This window comes from Lipotes vexillifer, unplaced genomic scaffold (genome assembly GCF_000442215.2).
Source record: "Lipotes vexillifer unplaced genomic scaffold, Lipotes_vexillifer_v1.1 scaffold182, whole genome shotgun sequence".
NCBI classification, from domain to species: Eukaryota; Metazoa; Chordata; class Mammalia; order Artiodactyla; family Lipotidae; genus Lipotes; species Lipotes vexillifer.
In genome coordinates, this window is record NW_006798798.1 from 977,986 (window position 1) to 990,626 (window position 12,641).

At 41.4% G+C, this 12,641-nt stretch overlaps 1 protein-coding gene across 1 annotated transcript; it reads left to right on the forward strand.

Annotated features, from left to right (window-relative positions):
* Positions 1-100: 100 nt before the first annotated feature.
* CCNE1 (cyclin E1) lies at positions 101-10,985 on the forward strand. Its single transcript, XM_007470929.1, has 11 exons — positions 101-123; positions 231-318; positions 546-614; positions 5,024-5,169; positions 5,282-5,417; positions 8,091-8,237; positions 8,778-8,873; positions 9,415-9,549; positions 9,660-9,771; positions 9,863-10,020; positions 10,319-10,985. Exons 1-11 carry the CDS (start codon positions 101-103, stop codon positions 10,439-10,441), a joined length of 1,233 nt encoding a protein of 410 aa, XP_007470991.1. The 3' UTR covers positions 10,442-10,985.
* The last annotated feature ends 1,656 nt before the right edge of the window (positions 10,986-12,641 follow it).

Genomic DNA, 12,641 nt, shown 5'->3' on the forward strand with positions numbered 1-12,641 from the left:
CCGGGACGGACCGGCGGGCCCTGGTCCCCTCCGCCGGCCGTCCTCACCCCACTGCCGCTTCGTGCCCCCAGGCCTGAGGTCTGATTCTGCGCCCAGCGCCATGCCGAGGGAAAAGAAGGAGAGGTGAGTGGCCTGGCCGCTGCGGGGAAGGGGAAGGTGTGCAATGGTGGGGGAGGGGTGGGCCGAGATTTGGGGAGAACTCTTACCTCTGTGCCATCCTGGCTTTTCAGGGATGGGAAGGAACCCGGCACCATGAAAGAGGAAAGCGGCACCGATGTCTCTGTTCGCTCCAGGAAAAGGAAGGCAAATGTGGCCGTTGTGAGTACAAAGGAGACAGGTGGGGGAGGATTACCCCCCACCCCCCATCTTACCTGGGTACCAGGCTGGGTTCTGACCACATATTTATTGATAGGGGGTCAAGGGGGGTGCATTTGGCAGAAATGGTGCTCATAACCTTACCAGCTTTCTTTTTCCTCTCTCTGTCTGTGGTTTTGTCTTTGGGCTGTTTGGTGTGTTTCCTTGGGGTGTGGGTTGTTTTATGTTAGTTTTTGCAGGATCCAGATGAAGAAGTTGCCAAAATTGACAGGACCGTGAGACACCAGTGTGGCAGTCAGGTAGGTGCATTTTCTGATTAGGTCTAAGTTGAGGGTCTCCTTTTTTGGGGTCACATTAAGTCTCATATTTCCTTGCCTTCTGCTGAAGGCTTTTTCTCTAACTGTGGCCACGGTCCATACAACTGAGTGCTGTGCCTGTCAGTGGGCACTGACCTCTGCCAGCCTTGAGATTCCAGGAAGGTCTGTGTTCCTGACTGACATCCCTGAGATGACAAATATGCGCTGATGTCTGGAAGAACCAGAATGAACCTCACATAACTCAGTCCTCTCCTTTTGCCCTTGAGGAAACTGAGACTCAGTTAGAGGAAGAAAGTAACCCAGAGTCCTGTGCAAGCCAGGGGCGGAGTCTGTCCTACAGCCTCTCTGTGGGCTGGTGAACTGCGGGGAGGGCTCCTGAGACAGAGCTCTTTGGGTAACTGTGAGGATGGGGGTTTGTGTGTACACACATAATCACACATCCACACTCGTGTTTCTTCGTCATTGTGCTTAAGGACTTCCCGTTCCTGCTCCCACCCCCTTTAGGTCATGTTTCAAACTTTTTCCCCCTTTCTGAAAGTTCTTCTAGCCCATCCAGCAATTACCTACAGTGGTCACTGTCACCTGGAGCTTGATCTGGCTTCCACCAGAGTATTAGTAGGACATTCTGTGTAATGATATGTGCATCTCAACACATTTTTAAAATTGACTAGTCCATTTCTCTTGCCCCTCCTTCATGGAGTTCCCGCCATATTTCTTACATGCTCATGGTATCATCATAATATCAGAAGTTCCTAGCAGAAAAAGCTTGTATTATCTCTCTACCTCCAGAAATGGCTGGAGACTGTAGTTATGGCTCTAGTAGGGGAAGCAGCCTATCTCCAAACTAGCTGATTAGGCTTTCTGACGCTATAGCAGATAAAAGCTGAGCAGGAATAGTATTTGAGCTGAGGATACTGGTCCTGATTAGGTTAGCAGTGGAAGCACATCACTTTGTAGGGCAGTGAGCAACAGCCATAGCAGCTGGGTTTGGAAGAGTGAAGGGCTTCAAAGTCGAGGGCCACATTATTTGTAAAAAGTTGTTACTGCACATAAGACCCTAGTAATTAGTATTTCTGGGGAGGTTCCACTGAATATTGAACAATGGCTTGATGATTTCCTTGCTGTATTAGAAGGAGAAATACTTCACTTTAGGAAAGGAAATAAGACAGTGCATTCCAAGTTCTTTCCTTTTTTTCCTTTTTTCTCCCTGTAAAAACTGCAAACCAAGCAAGTTAATTTTTGTGGATTTCTACTAAAGTGGACCTCTACTTTGTGAAATTCAAGATTGGTTATTTTCCCGCCTGTGTTTTGAATTGAAGTTTTTTAAAAAATATATTTATTTATTTATTTATTTATTTATGGCTGTGTTGGGTCTTCGTTTCTGTGCGAGGGCTTTCTCTAGTTGCAGCAAGCGGGGGCCACTCTTCATCTCGGTGCGCGGGCCTCTCACTATCGCGGCCTCTCTTGTTGTGGAGCACAGGTTCCAGACGTGCAGGCTCAGTAGTTGTGGCTCACGGGCCTAGTTGCTCCGCGGCATGTGGGATCTTCCCAGATCAGGGCTCGAACCCGTGTCCCCTGCATTGGCAGGCAGATTCTCAACCACTGCGCCACCAGGGAAGCCCAGAATTGAAGTTTTTAACTTAGGAGGAAGCAAAGCTGTCCCTGTTGACTTCTTGGAGTTTTACAGTAGTTTCTGTTCTCAAAGTTAACCTGAGCTGTGCCTAGGGTGCCTAAGATAGGGCTTTGGTCCTATCCTTGGACTGCAGAGAGTTGATAGATGTGATAACATGAATAGCCATATTATTTCCCACTAGAAGGCATTTTCATGGTTTTTCAGAGATTAATGACAACAGGTTTCTACACATTTTGCAAAGTAGATAGCTTGAAAATTACCCATCATTTATGGAGCAATCAATGTCTTATGTTATTTCTCTGTGTAGATTCATGAAACTAGAATTTTGGGGTCACAGCCTTTTTGACAATTAATTACACAGAATTTTTCTTTGGAGTTACCATAGTTCAGCCTTGTTCAGCAGCTCTGAGCTACCTGTAGCCCTCATGCTCAGCTCCATGAAACTTCTTCATCAAGACCACATGGAACCTTCAATTCTTACCTTAGGTTTTTCTCAATGAAGATAATACTCTTTTATCTAAAGTCTATTTAATATATCCATTTTTGTTGTTCAATTTTTTGCATGAGACCCAACTTTTTTACTGAAGTGGAGTCCTGGAATTTCTGTTAGTTACTTCTCAGAACATAATTTTGCATAAGGTAGTTTTATTCTCAGTTAAAAGCTGGTGTCTTGCTGTTACCTAGTTCCTTCCTAAAGTCAGACTGATCTTGCTTTCTTTGAGACATGGTATACACTCAAGTTAAATGATACAGACTTCATTATTCTGCTTCATCCACTGGTTCCTAAAAGGCCAACTTTGGGAACCATTTGTCTGCTTGTGGTTCACCCAATTTGTCTGTGAACTACAGGTAGGGAAATGTTACCATTTTATCTCAAAAAGCCTCCTTTCAGCTATTTCAGCCATGTGGCTGTAGAGGGTGACAGCCAGCTTCTGCTTTCAAAACTAGAATTCATTGTTGAATGAAGAGCAACTTAAAGCAGTTGTAATGTGACCCTTTTTGAGTAAAGGAACTACTACCAGCACATGATACTAGAACTGGAAGGGAATGTTGCCCTTCTCCAACAGCTGTTGGTGAGAGTGTCATGGTTAATTTGCATGCCCAATTCTTTGCACATTGGATGGAGAAGAGCTTTATCCTGCTTTGCTCTTCTCAGTACCCTGAAAGTGCTCTGGCTTCCTCTGAAAGTGACCGGTGTGCTGTGATAGCCACCCTGTCCCATATCTTCCAGGCAGCACTTAGAGCCCAAGTTTCTATGTTCATTTATAGTCCTCTCCGTTGTCTCTTTTCTAGTCAATATTAATGATCTCTCTGCTTTAAAGAAAAAGAAAATGCCAAGAGTCTCAGACGTTTTATAGAGCTTCCATACTGGCAGGATTGTTAACATGCCCTGTCTTCAATAAAATTACTATTTTATAATTTTAAAAATCAATAATAGTCCTTTAGAGTAAGATAATAGAGTAGCTTTAAAAGGAAAAATGTTAAATGGCAAAATGACATTATTTTCCAAATATTAAAAATTGACTTAAATTAAGTATCTGGAATCTTTAAAAGAAGCATTGTTTGGGTTTTTTTAATAGGTTTTTTTTTCTTTAGATACTGGGGGTAGGAGTTTATTTATTTATTTTTGCTGTGTTGGGTCTTCGTTTCTGTGCGAGGGCTTTCTCTAGTTGCAGCAAGCGGGGGCCACTCTTCATCGCGGTGCGCGGGCCTCTCACTATCGCGGCTCTCGTTGCGGAGCACAGGCTCCAGATGCACAGGCTCAGTAGTTGTGGCTCACGGGCCTAGTTGCTCCGCGGCATATGGGATCCTCCCAGACCAGGGCTCGAACCCGTGTCCCCTGCATTGGCAGGCAGATTCTCAACCACTGTGCCACCAGGGAAGCCCTGTTTGGGTTTTTAATGATGGTTTATTCAATTAGCATTTATCACTCTGCAGGGCTTTGGGGTGGGTTTCAGAGGTCTTCAGGAATATGTAGCCTTTATCTCTACAGACTTTTTAATATATCCTGTGACTATTGCTTGATTCGGTTTTAACTAGGCAGATACTCCTTTTGTTTCATTTTGAGTTAAGGAAAAGGAAAGGTCCCCGTTATGTAATAATTTTGGCTTGACCTGCAACCAAAGGAAGATGTCACATTTGGTGGGTTTTGTTTTAAAATGGGGAGACTTTAAATATAGAAGGCAATCAGTTTACATTTTGATTTTTTTATACTTGTGATTGTGGAGTGCTTATGTAAATGCTTTTACTAGAAATTATCTTTCACTTTTAAGACATTTCATTAGGTTAGTTGTACTTATTAAAAAAAACAAATCTTTGAATTGTGACCAAATCTCACAACACACTTTAGGAGTCATGCTCAGTATCTTACTGAGCTGCCAATAGATTTTATTCTTTTGTTTTTTTGGTAATGTAAGAGCTGTTTGCATTTTGTCTTACCCTTCCTGTGTCTATTTTGCTGCTCAGTTACTTCATGTGAGGATGATGATGTGGAGGGTAAAATGCTACTGACTGTAGTTTTCTTAGGTTTTACTGCATAGACTCCTAAGCTAATGACAAAATGAAATGAAAGCTTGGAGTCATTTCTGTGTCTTCTGTGCTATCTCCATCTTAATTTAGGCCAGAATATTGACTTAGGCCTAGAGATTTCTCTCCAGCGTGAAGACATTTTCTGTTTTACTGGCTGTTTGACAAATCAATGAATGTAAAAACAGCTGGTTTACATCAAACATTTTTTTTAATGTGTCTTTCTTTACAGCCTTGGGACAGTAATACAGTCTGTGAAAACCCCTGTTCCTTGATTCCCACACCTGACAAAGAAGAGAATGAGCTCGTATACCCGAATTCTGCATATAAGCCTCAGAGTTGCACACCATCTAGAGCCTCGCCACTGCCTGTACTGAAGTAAGCTGACTGCTGAGTGCCTTCTGGATCTCTTACTCCCTGTGTGCACTCCTGCCTCACTAGTATGGATGCATACTGACACCTGTCTTTTGCTTGCTTTTGTTTTTTGTAGCTGGGCAAATAGAGAGGAAGTATGGAAAATCATGTTAAACAAGGAAAAGACATACTTGAGGGATAAGCACTTTATGCAGCGGCACCCTCTTCTGCAGCCTAAAATGCGAGCGATTCTTCTAGATTGGTTAATGGAGGTGAGCTGGAGCCTTCCTGTTAACTAGAAGCATTGGCCATTTCTAGATTCTTCTGTGCTGTTATAATCTCTTCGAGTGTTTGATTCCATTGACACGTTCTGTGTCTCTGAACTGTGGTATATATATTACAGTGGCCTAACTTTTTCTTAAAAGAATTTCTGAAGTATCTTTACCCCTTAGATATTTTTAAGTTGGCATCTAATTTTTTTTCTCAAAGTTTAGTAGTTGCAGAGGTTATATTTTCCAATTAATTATAAATATTGATAATTGATCTTTCAATTTGTACACTCAAATTGCTTTTTTTTTTTTTTGTGGTACGCGGGCCTCTCACTGTTGTGGCCTCTCCCGTTGCGGAGCACAGGCTCCAGACGCGCAGGCTCAGCGGCCATGGCTCACGGGCCCAGCCTCTCTGCGACATGTGAGATCTTCCCGGACCGGGGCACAAACCCGTGTCCCTTGCATCGGCAGGCGGACTCTCAACCACTGCGCCACCAGGGAAGCCCCTCAAATTGCTTTTGAGTGTACACAGTGTGGATAACAGCTATTTGATAGCCACTACCAAATGTTTTAAAAATATATGAACAAATTTATCTTTAAGTCAGAAAATTTACATTGTTTCTTTTTAACTCCTTGTGATTCATTTCTCTTTACCCACAGAATTTTATCCTAACAAAATATATTGTTCAAATCTTTTATTGATCACACTATCATACTTCTCTACATAATTGATCAAAATAACAAGTATTACAAATTGTGATGAATAATTGTTAAACATAAAAAGTAATATTGTATAGGCAGTGCACCTCCTTCTGGGAGGAAGTGTGGGTGACTCAGTGGTGGCTCAATAAAGGACACTTCCTGGACACCTCTGTAAGCCTTGGGTGGGTGAGAGGTGGGCTTTCTTCTGTGATGTGGAAGGACATCTCAGGCAGATCTGTTTTATGAAAGCACATATGGAAGTTGAGTGTCTAAGTATTCCCTAAAACTGAACTGTGCCACGTACTCTTTAGGACGTCTGTATTAGCAGGGGTATGTGTACCCCTGTTGTGCTTGTCCTAGAGTCAAATCTCCTGCTGCCATTTAACGTCTGTGTGCTTCAGTCAGGCAAGTCACTTAACTGTGAGTCTTGGTTTTCTCATCTCTAATGTTTTCTAGCAATATTTGCTTGCAGAGTTTGTGTGGATTAGAAATAAGTACAGTTTACGTAGTAGGCAAGAAAAGATAGCTATTTTTATCATTCTTAATTTGCTTTTCTTTATTGGTCCCTGAAAATGTCAACATAGAAAATGTATAGATGTACAAATTCTTTGGCCTTGCTGTTGTCCACAGACCCACCATGGCACATAGCCCTTATGGGCCTTTTGGAACATTTTATAATTCCTTGAAGCATTAGATGTGGTATGCTTTAACCTCTCAGGCTTCAGCTCATAAGATGATGTGACTGAGAGGTTCTATTTTATATAATGCAATTGATGCCATTGATGCAATTGATGCTTTAAAGAAATGATTTTCCCTGCAAGTCAATGAAAAAAGTCATGTAATACTATTGAAAGGATAGAAAAGAATGGTAACCTTTATCAGTGGGACAAGACTAGAGTCCACAGTTCACAGGCAGGCTCATCTGCAGCGATGTTAAGTTTCCCAGCCCCTAGCCCAGCCAAGAAGTCTGTACATAAGAAAGGCAGTGCTTATGCTGTGTGCCCAATGGTGAGCTGGGTAAAGTAGTCTGAAAGTTTGTTCCTTAGAGAACAGAAGCTCTAGTTTTACTTCTTATCCTATTGTAGTTGTGTTATTTTATAAAAACTAACTCTAAATAAGGCTCCACCTGGACTTCAGAAACACTCTTTGGTGATTGATGGAGTTTTCTACTAATGTTCTGTTTGTTGTTTCCTTTGGTACCTTTTCTACTTATTAACCCCATGAAGTGTACTTACATGGGATATACTGTTTAGGAACAGCAGTTTTAAATGCACAATCAGATATTTGATGACAGTAATGAATTGAGGTCTAATATTTCCTTGGTCCTTTTCAACTCCATCATGTACACTATTTCACCATACCTCACAGCAATCCTATGAGGTAGGCAAAACAGGTGTTGTCCTAATTTTATAGTCTGAGATAATCCAAGATAAATGGGTTTGTCTAAAGGGGAGCCTATGCTGGAACCTAGGTCTCCGAGTCTTTTGTTTAATGTTTTTAAAAACACATTTGCCTCTTGTGATTAACAGATTAACAGTGTTTTAGTGTTTAGTGTTGTAGTCTTTAAATAAATGTATGTTCCAGCTTTCAAACTTTCATACTGATAGTGCCCATTGTGAAGAAATATGGTAGTTCTTTCCTCATGTCATATGAAACTTATAAAGGGGGACACCTTTCTTTGAGAAAATTCCATTTTTCCTTGAAATGCTGCTTTTAACAGGCTGTGAATGTACCTTCTTTCGCAGCCTATGAACGTTTGCTCTTATATTATAGATCACAGAACACTTCATCCTTATACCTGAGTTCCAGTTTTTCATTGTGCATGTGCTTAGGGACAAGCAAGGTAACCATCCTTTCAGAGAAGCCAGGTTCTCTCTCTTGATTTGGTTATATTATCCTTCACCAAACTCATGACAAGTTTTTTGTCTTTCTTTTTTTCTCAAGTAACTATTCTAAAACTTACTATTTTTTCAGGTGTGTGAAGTTTATAAACTTCACAGAGAGACATTTTACTTGGCACAGGATTTCTTTGATCGGTATATGGCAACACAACAAAATATTGTAAAAACGCTTTTACAGCTTATTGGGATTTCGTCTTTATTTATTGCTGCCAAACTTGAGGTAAATAATTTTCAAATATTTGTTATGTAGTACATGCTTGAGCTCCACTGAGATTAGGGGAAGAGGTCAACTTTTTGTCTAAATTTTTCTAATTTGAGGCCTTCTAAAGTTCAGCCACACACACAAAAAAGCTAGAAATTAACCAAGAAAAGTATGAGTATATAAAATGCTTAGGTTAATATAATTCCTTTAATCAAAAGAATTGAACTTTGACCTAAGAGGATTAAAATTTTGGTGTGATTAGAAGGGTGAATGGGCACAGCTTTCAAACATGTTGAAAAGGTGAAAATTTCAAAGCTCCCCATTGAGTAAAAGTTTGATTTGATTTATTGATTGATTGATGTGGGTAAGTGTTTCATTTCTTTCACAATTAATGCATTTTGAACCACTGGAGTGGCTCTTGTATTTATCCCATCAATGTACCCTTTCTTTCTTTCTATGTCAGCATATTAAAAAGAATAATTTGGGAGGTACATTATAAGTTAAAACGATCAGAGATGGACTTTTTGCCAGTAGTATCTTCCTTTTATTTCCTTTCAGGAAATCTATCCTCCAAAGTTGCACCAGTTTGCTTATGTTACAGATGGGGCTTGTTCAGGAGATGAAATTCTTACCATGGAGTTAATCATTATGAAGGTAGGTTACAAGTTAGTTTTTCAGTCCTTTTTAAATTTTTTTTTTTTTTTTTTTTTTTTTTTGGGATACGTCATGGACATTTTTTTCCAGCAAATTAGTTGAAAGAAAAGAAATACAGACCAGAATGCCCTGAGCTGCTCCTAGTCTCTTTGCGGTACGCGGGCCTCTCACTGTTGTGGCCTCTCCCGTTGCGGAGCACAGGCTCCAGACGCGCAGGCTCAGCGGCCATGGCTCACGGGCCCAGCCGCTCCGCGGCATGTGGGATCCTCCCGGACTGGGGCACAAACCCGTGTCCCCTGCATCGGCAGGCGGACTCTCAATCACTGCGCCACCAGGGAAGCCCTTTCAGTCCCTTTTAAAAATTCCTACATAATATCTTTTCTATATTCAGCATGAGTGCATCTGGCTAGGTGTTCTCTAGCTGGACACACTGTGGCATGGGAAATGGCTGCATTTTGAACTCCTTTAGAGGACCAAAGGGAGTAGTAATGTCTTTTTCTTTTTTCAACCATTGGTCTCTTTTCTCTCCGTTTTCCCTTAGGCCCTTAAGTGGCATTTAAGTCCCCTGACCATTGTGTCCTGGCTGAATGTATACATGCAGGTCGCATATCTAAATGATTTTTATGAAGTGCTCCTGCCGCAGTATCCTCAGCAAATCTTCATACAGATTGCAGAGGTAAGTGGCTTTATTACCTATGTGGGGTGACCTACCCCACCACTAGATGGAGTAACTTTAGAAGGGATGTGTGTTGGCCGTGTCCCTCAGTGTTCTTTTCTTCTCCATAGCTTTTAGATCTCTGTGTCCTGGATGTCGGCTGCTTAGAATTTTCTTATGGGGTACTTGCTGCTTCTGCCTTGTATCATTTCTCTTCATCTGAATTGATGCAAAAGGTTTCAGGTACGTTGGCTTTCCAGTCCATTCATAGGTGTATTGAACTTATAAACCAGTTGTTGGCCTCATTTGAGCCTAACATGTGTTTTCATTGCAGGGTATCAGTGGTGTGATATAGAGAAGTGTGTCAAGTGGATGGTTCCATTTGCCATGGTTATAAGGGAAACAGGAAGTTCAAAACTTAAGCACTTCAGGGGAGTTCCTGCGGAAGATGCACACAACATCCAGACCCATATAAACAGCTTGGATTTGCTGGTCAGTACCGTTCCTTGTTTCCCAGACGAATTCTTAAAACTGCCCGAGCAGCCTCTTCACTTTCTTTCCCACAGGTTCCAGATATCCCCAAAAGACTCTGATTCTTTTAATTCCGTGGCAAAGAAAAATGGTGATCAGCAGATCCTCTCTCTAAGTATCATGTAGCCCAGAGACTTTTAGATTGTTCTTTGCTATTTTTTTCCTTCACTCATCTCCGTAGAAAAAAGCACAAAGTAAGTGAAGCCCAAAGGATACATTCTTCCATGTTAACATTTCTGGCTTTTATTCTTATCATCAGGACAAAGCCCAAGTAAAGAAAGCCATATTGTCTGAAGAAAATAGGATTTCTCCTCTCCCCACTGGGGTCCTCACCCCCCCACAGAGCAGTAAGAAGCAGAGCAGTGGGCAAGGAACAGCATGACCACACCAGCATCCTCACCAAAGACAGCTGTGCAGAAGTGCCTGCCCCCAGTTCTCTCCCGTCTACTGCAGCAGAGGCGTGCATTAGCTTTTACAGATATTTAAATGGAAGAGCATGTCTCTTCCGCAACAGAAGGTTTCTGTGGATGGCATTGGACAGGGAGAAGTGTTTCTTATTGAATGCTTAGATTTTTTTAATAAGTGGGTCAAGTACACCAGCCACCTCCAGAACACCAATGAGTGCTCCAGATGCTGCTAAGGAGGGTGATACTTGACTTGATTGACTATTCACACAAATAACAAAGGCTTGAAGTTGAGGAGTGCCATGTTGCTGTTGGTCTCCCCCTGGCTGTTCTGGGTCGAGTCGTATTAAGTGGAACAGGTGGTTGTGAGCGTTAACAATACGCAGCCCACAACCAGCTATGCTGGGGGCCTCCCCTTTCCATACTATCAGTTGACAGTGTACAATGCCTTTTATGAACTATTGTTTTGTAAGTGCTGCTATGTTTATCCGTTTTTTAATAAAGATAAAACACTGTCTTTGAGACAGCTGGTTTTATGAGCTATGTCTGATAATTTAAGTTAGGAGTCAACTTTGAATGTGGCTATATCAGGTTCTCTTTTTTAACTTCATGCTTCTCGAAGCTCAAGCCTCTCAAGCAAATATATTAAAAGAAAACTTTTGAAGTGAGCTTCAGGTGCAGCCTCACAGGCCTCCGCAGGGCCCCTGAGCTAGAATGAGGCTCTGACTGGCATCTTCCAACAGTGCCCTGTGAAGTGGTGGCTCCCGGCGGCCTCACTGGCTGGCTGTGGTGATAGTAGTGAAGTCATGTCTGCATCGAGAGGATTCTTAGGTATGATTCCTTCCCGAGCACAGGACAGGGGTCATAAAGTATCTGTAATTAGTGTTATTTAATCCTCTTTTCATCCTTACCCAAAGCTTAACCTAAAGTATTTTTTTTGTTTGGAGAGCTTGTTAACATAGTAGCCTAAAACTACGCTTTGAACAAGAAAATGCAAAGTAAAATTATATGTAGTTCAAGGCTGTGATATTCGTATATAGTCTGTTCCCTGACCATTGATGGAATCACCAAGTGCCTTGCTAACAGAGGAGGTTACTGTCCACTTTAAGGCCCAGTGTGTACAGTTCACATCGTGTTTTGTGGGACATTCCCAAAGTGATGGCCTTGTCAAGTCTTGTGTTTCATTTTCTCACAATGCTTTGGTGTATGTATGGGTTCATTAAGGGAGGGTGAATGAGCAAATAAATATCATTTATTTCAACTTGGTATTTTATTATTTTGCAAAAATCTATCTGAAGTAGAAAGAAAAACAGCCACTTTTAATCTACCATATTTATATGAAATTGAGAGATCCTACTTTTTCACATTGTGATGTTATAGTTCTGGCAGTTCTAATACAGTTTTCTTAATAAATGCATTATAAATCTACATGTAATGGTATTTAGTCAAATGATACTCCTAGCTAATTATTTCTTCATCTCAGAGATGCTCTTGCCTTATAAGTAGTGAATTTTTAATGGTGATCATTTGTGACTTGAAAAATCCTAAAAGTGGTTAATTTATATTTGACATTCTGTGCAAAAATATGGCACTGAAAACATTTCTATTTTCAAAGTTTTATATAAGTTTGAGAGCTTGGTAAATGTGAGGAAACATTGGTTTGAAAGCATGTTTCAGGTAAATGCTTCATGGACCGTTTGGCAAGCTGTTGTACTGCAGAGAGTGTTAGTTACTGAGTATGCTGAGATGAGGCTGCCTTACGAGTAAATTGTCAGAGGGCTGCATTTCTGGAGACTCAGTATTTTTTTAAATGGCACTGTTGCCACAGGCAGCTCTTAATAATCTGTGCTAATAAAGGATAAATCCCAGAAGGGTAAGTGAAATCCGTAGTAGCCAGTATTTTCTGTGGCTCTGTCAGAAACCCTAAATGCCACTAGTAAGTAAAATCAAGTTTCCCCTCTTAAAGGAGCGTCTTCCATTTGCTAGCAGTCAGAATAAACTTTGGCCCCTCACTGGTCAGCTCTATACCCATTTGCCAGATCACATTTGTTCTGCAATTCATCTGAAACCAGCTGAGGCAAGGTGATACCAAACAGATAGCAGGGGTGGAAGCGGCAGCTCTAGTCACCTCTGGTGAACAAATGCTCTGAGACAGAGATGCGTCAGCAGGGAGGACCC

What these genes read in the sequence shown, in the direction of transcription:
- CCNE1 (XM_007470929.1), top strand. Translation starts at nt 101, where the DNA reads ATGCCGAGGGAAAAGAAGGAGAG. An exon ending in TTCTAGATTGGTTAATGGAG is followed by an intron (nt 5,418 to 8,090) that starts GTGAGCTGGAGC and finishes CTATTTTTTCAG; the next exon opens with GTGTGTGAAGTTTATAAACT. An exon ending in TCTTCATACAGATTGCAGAG is followed by an intron (nt 9,550 to 9,659) that starts GTAAGTGGCTTT and finishes TCTTCTCCATAG; the next exon opens with CTTTTAGATCTCTGTGTCCT.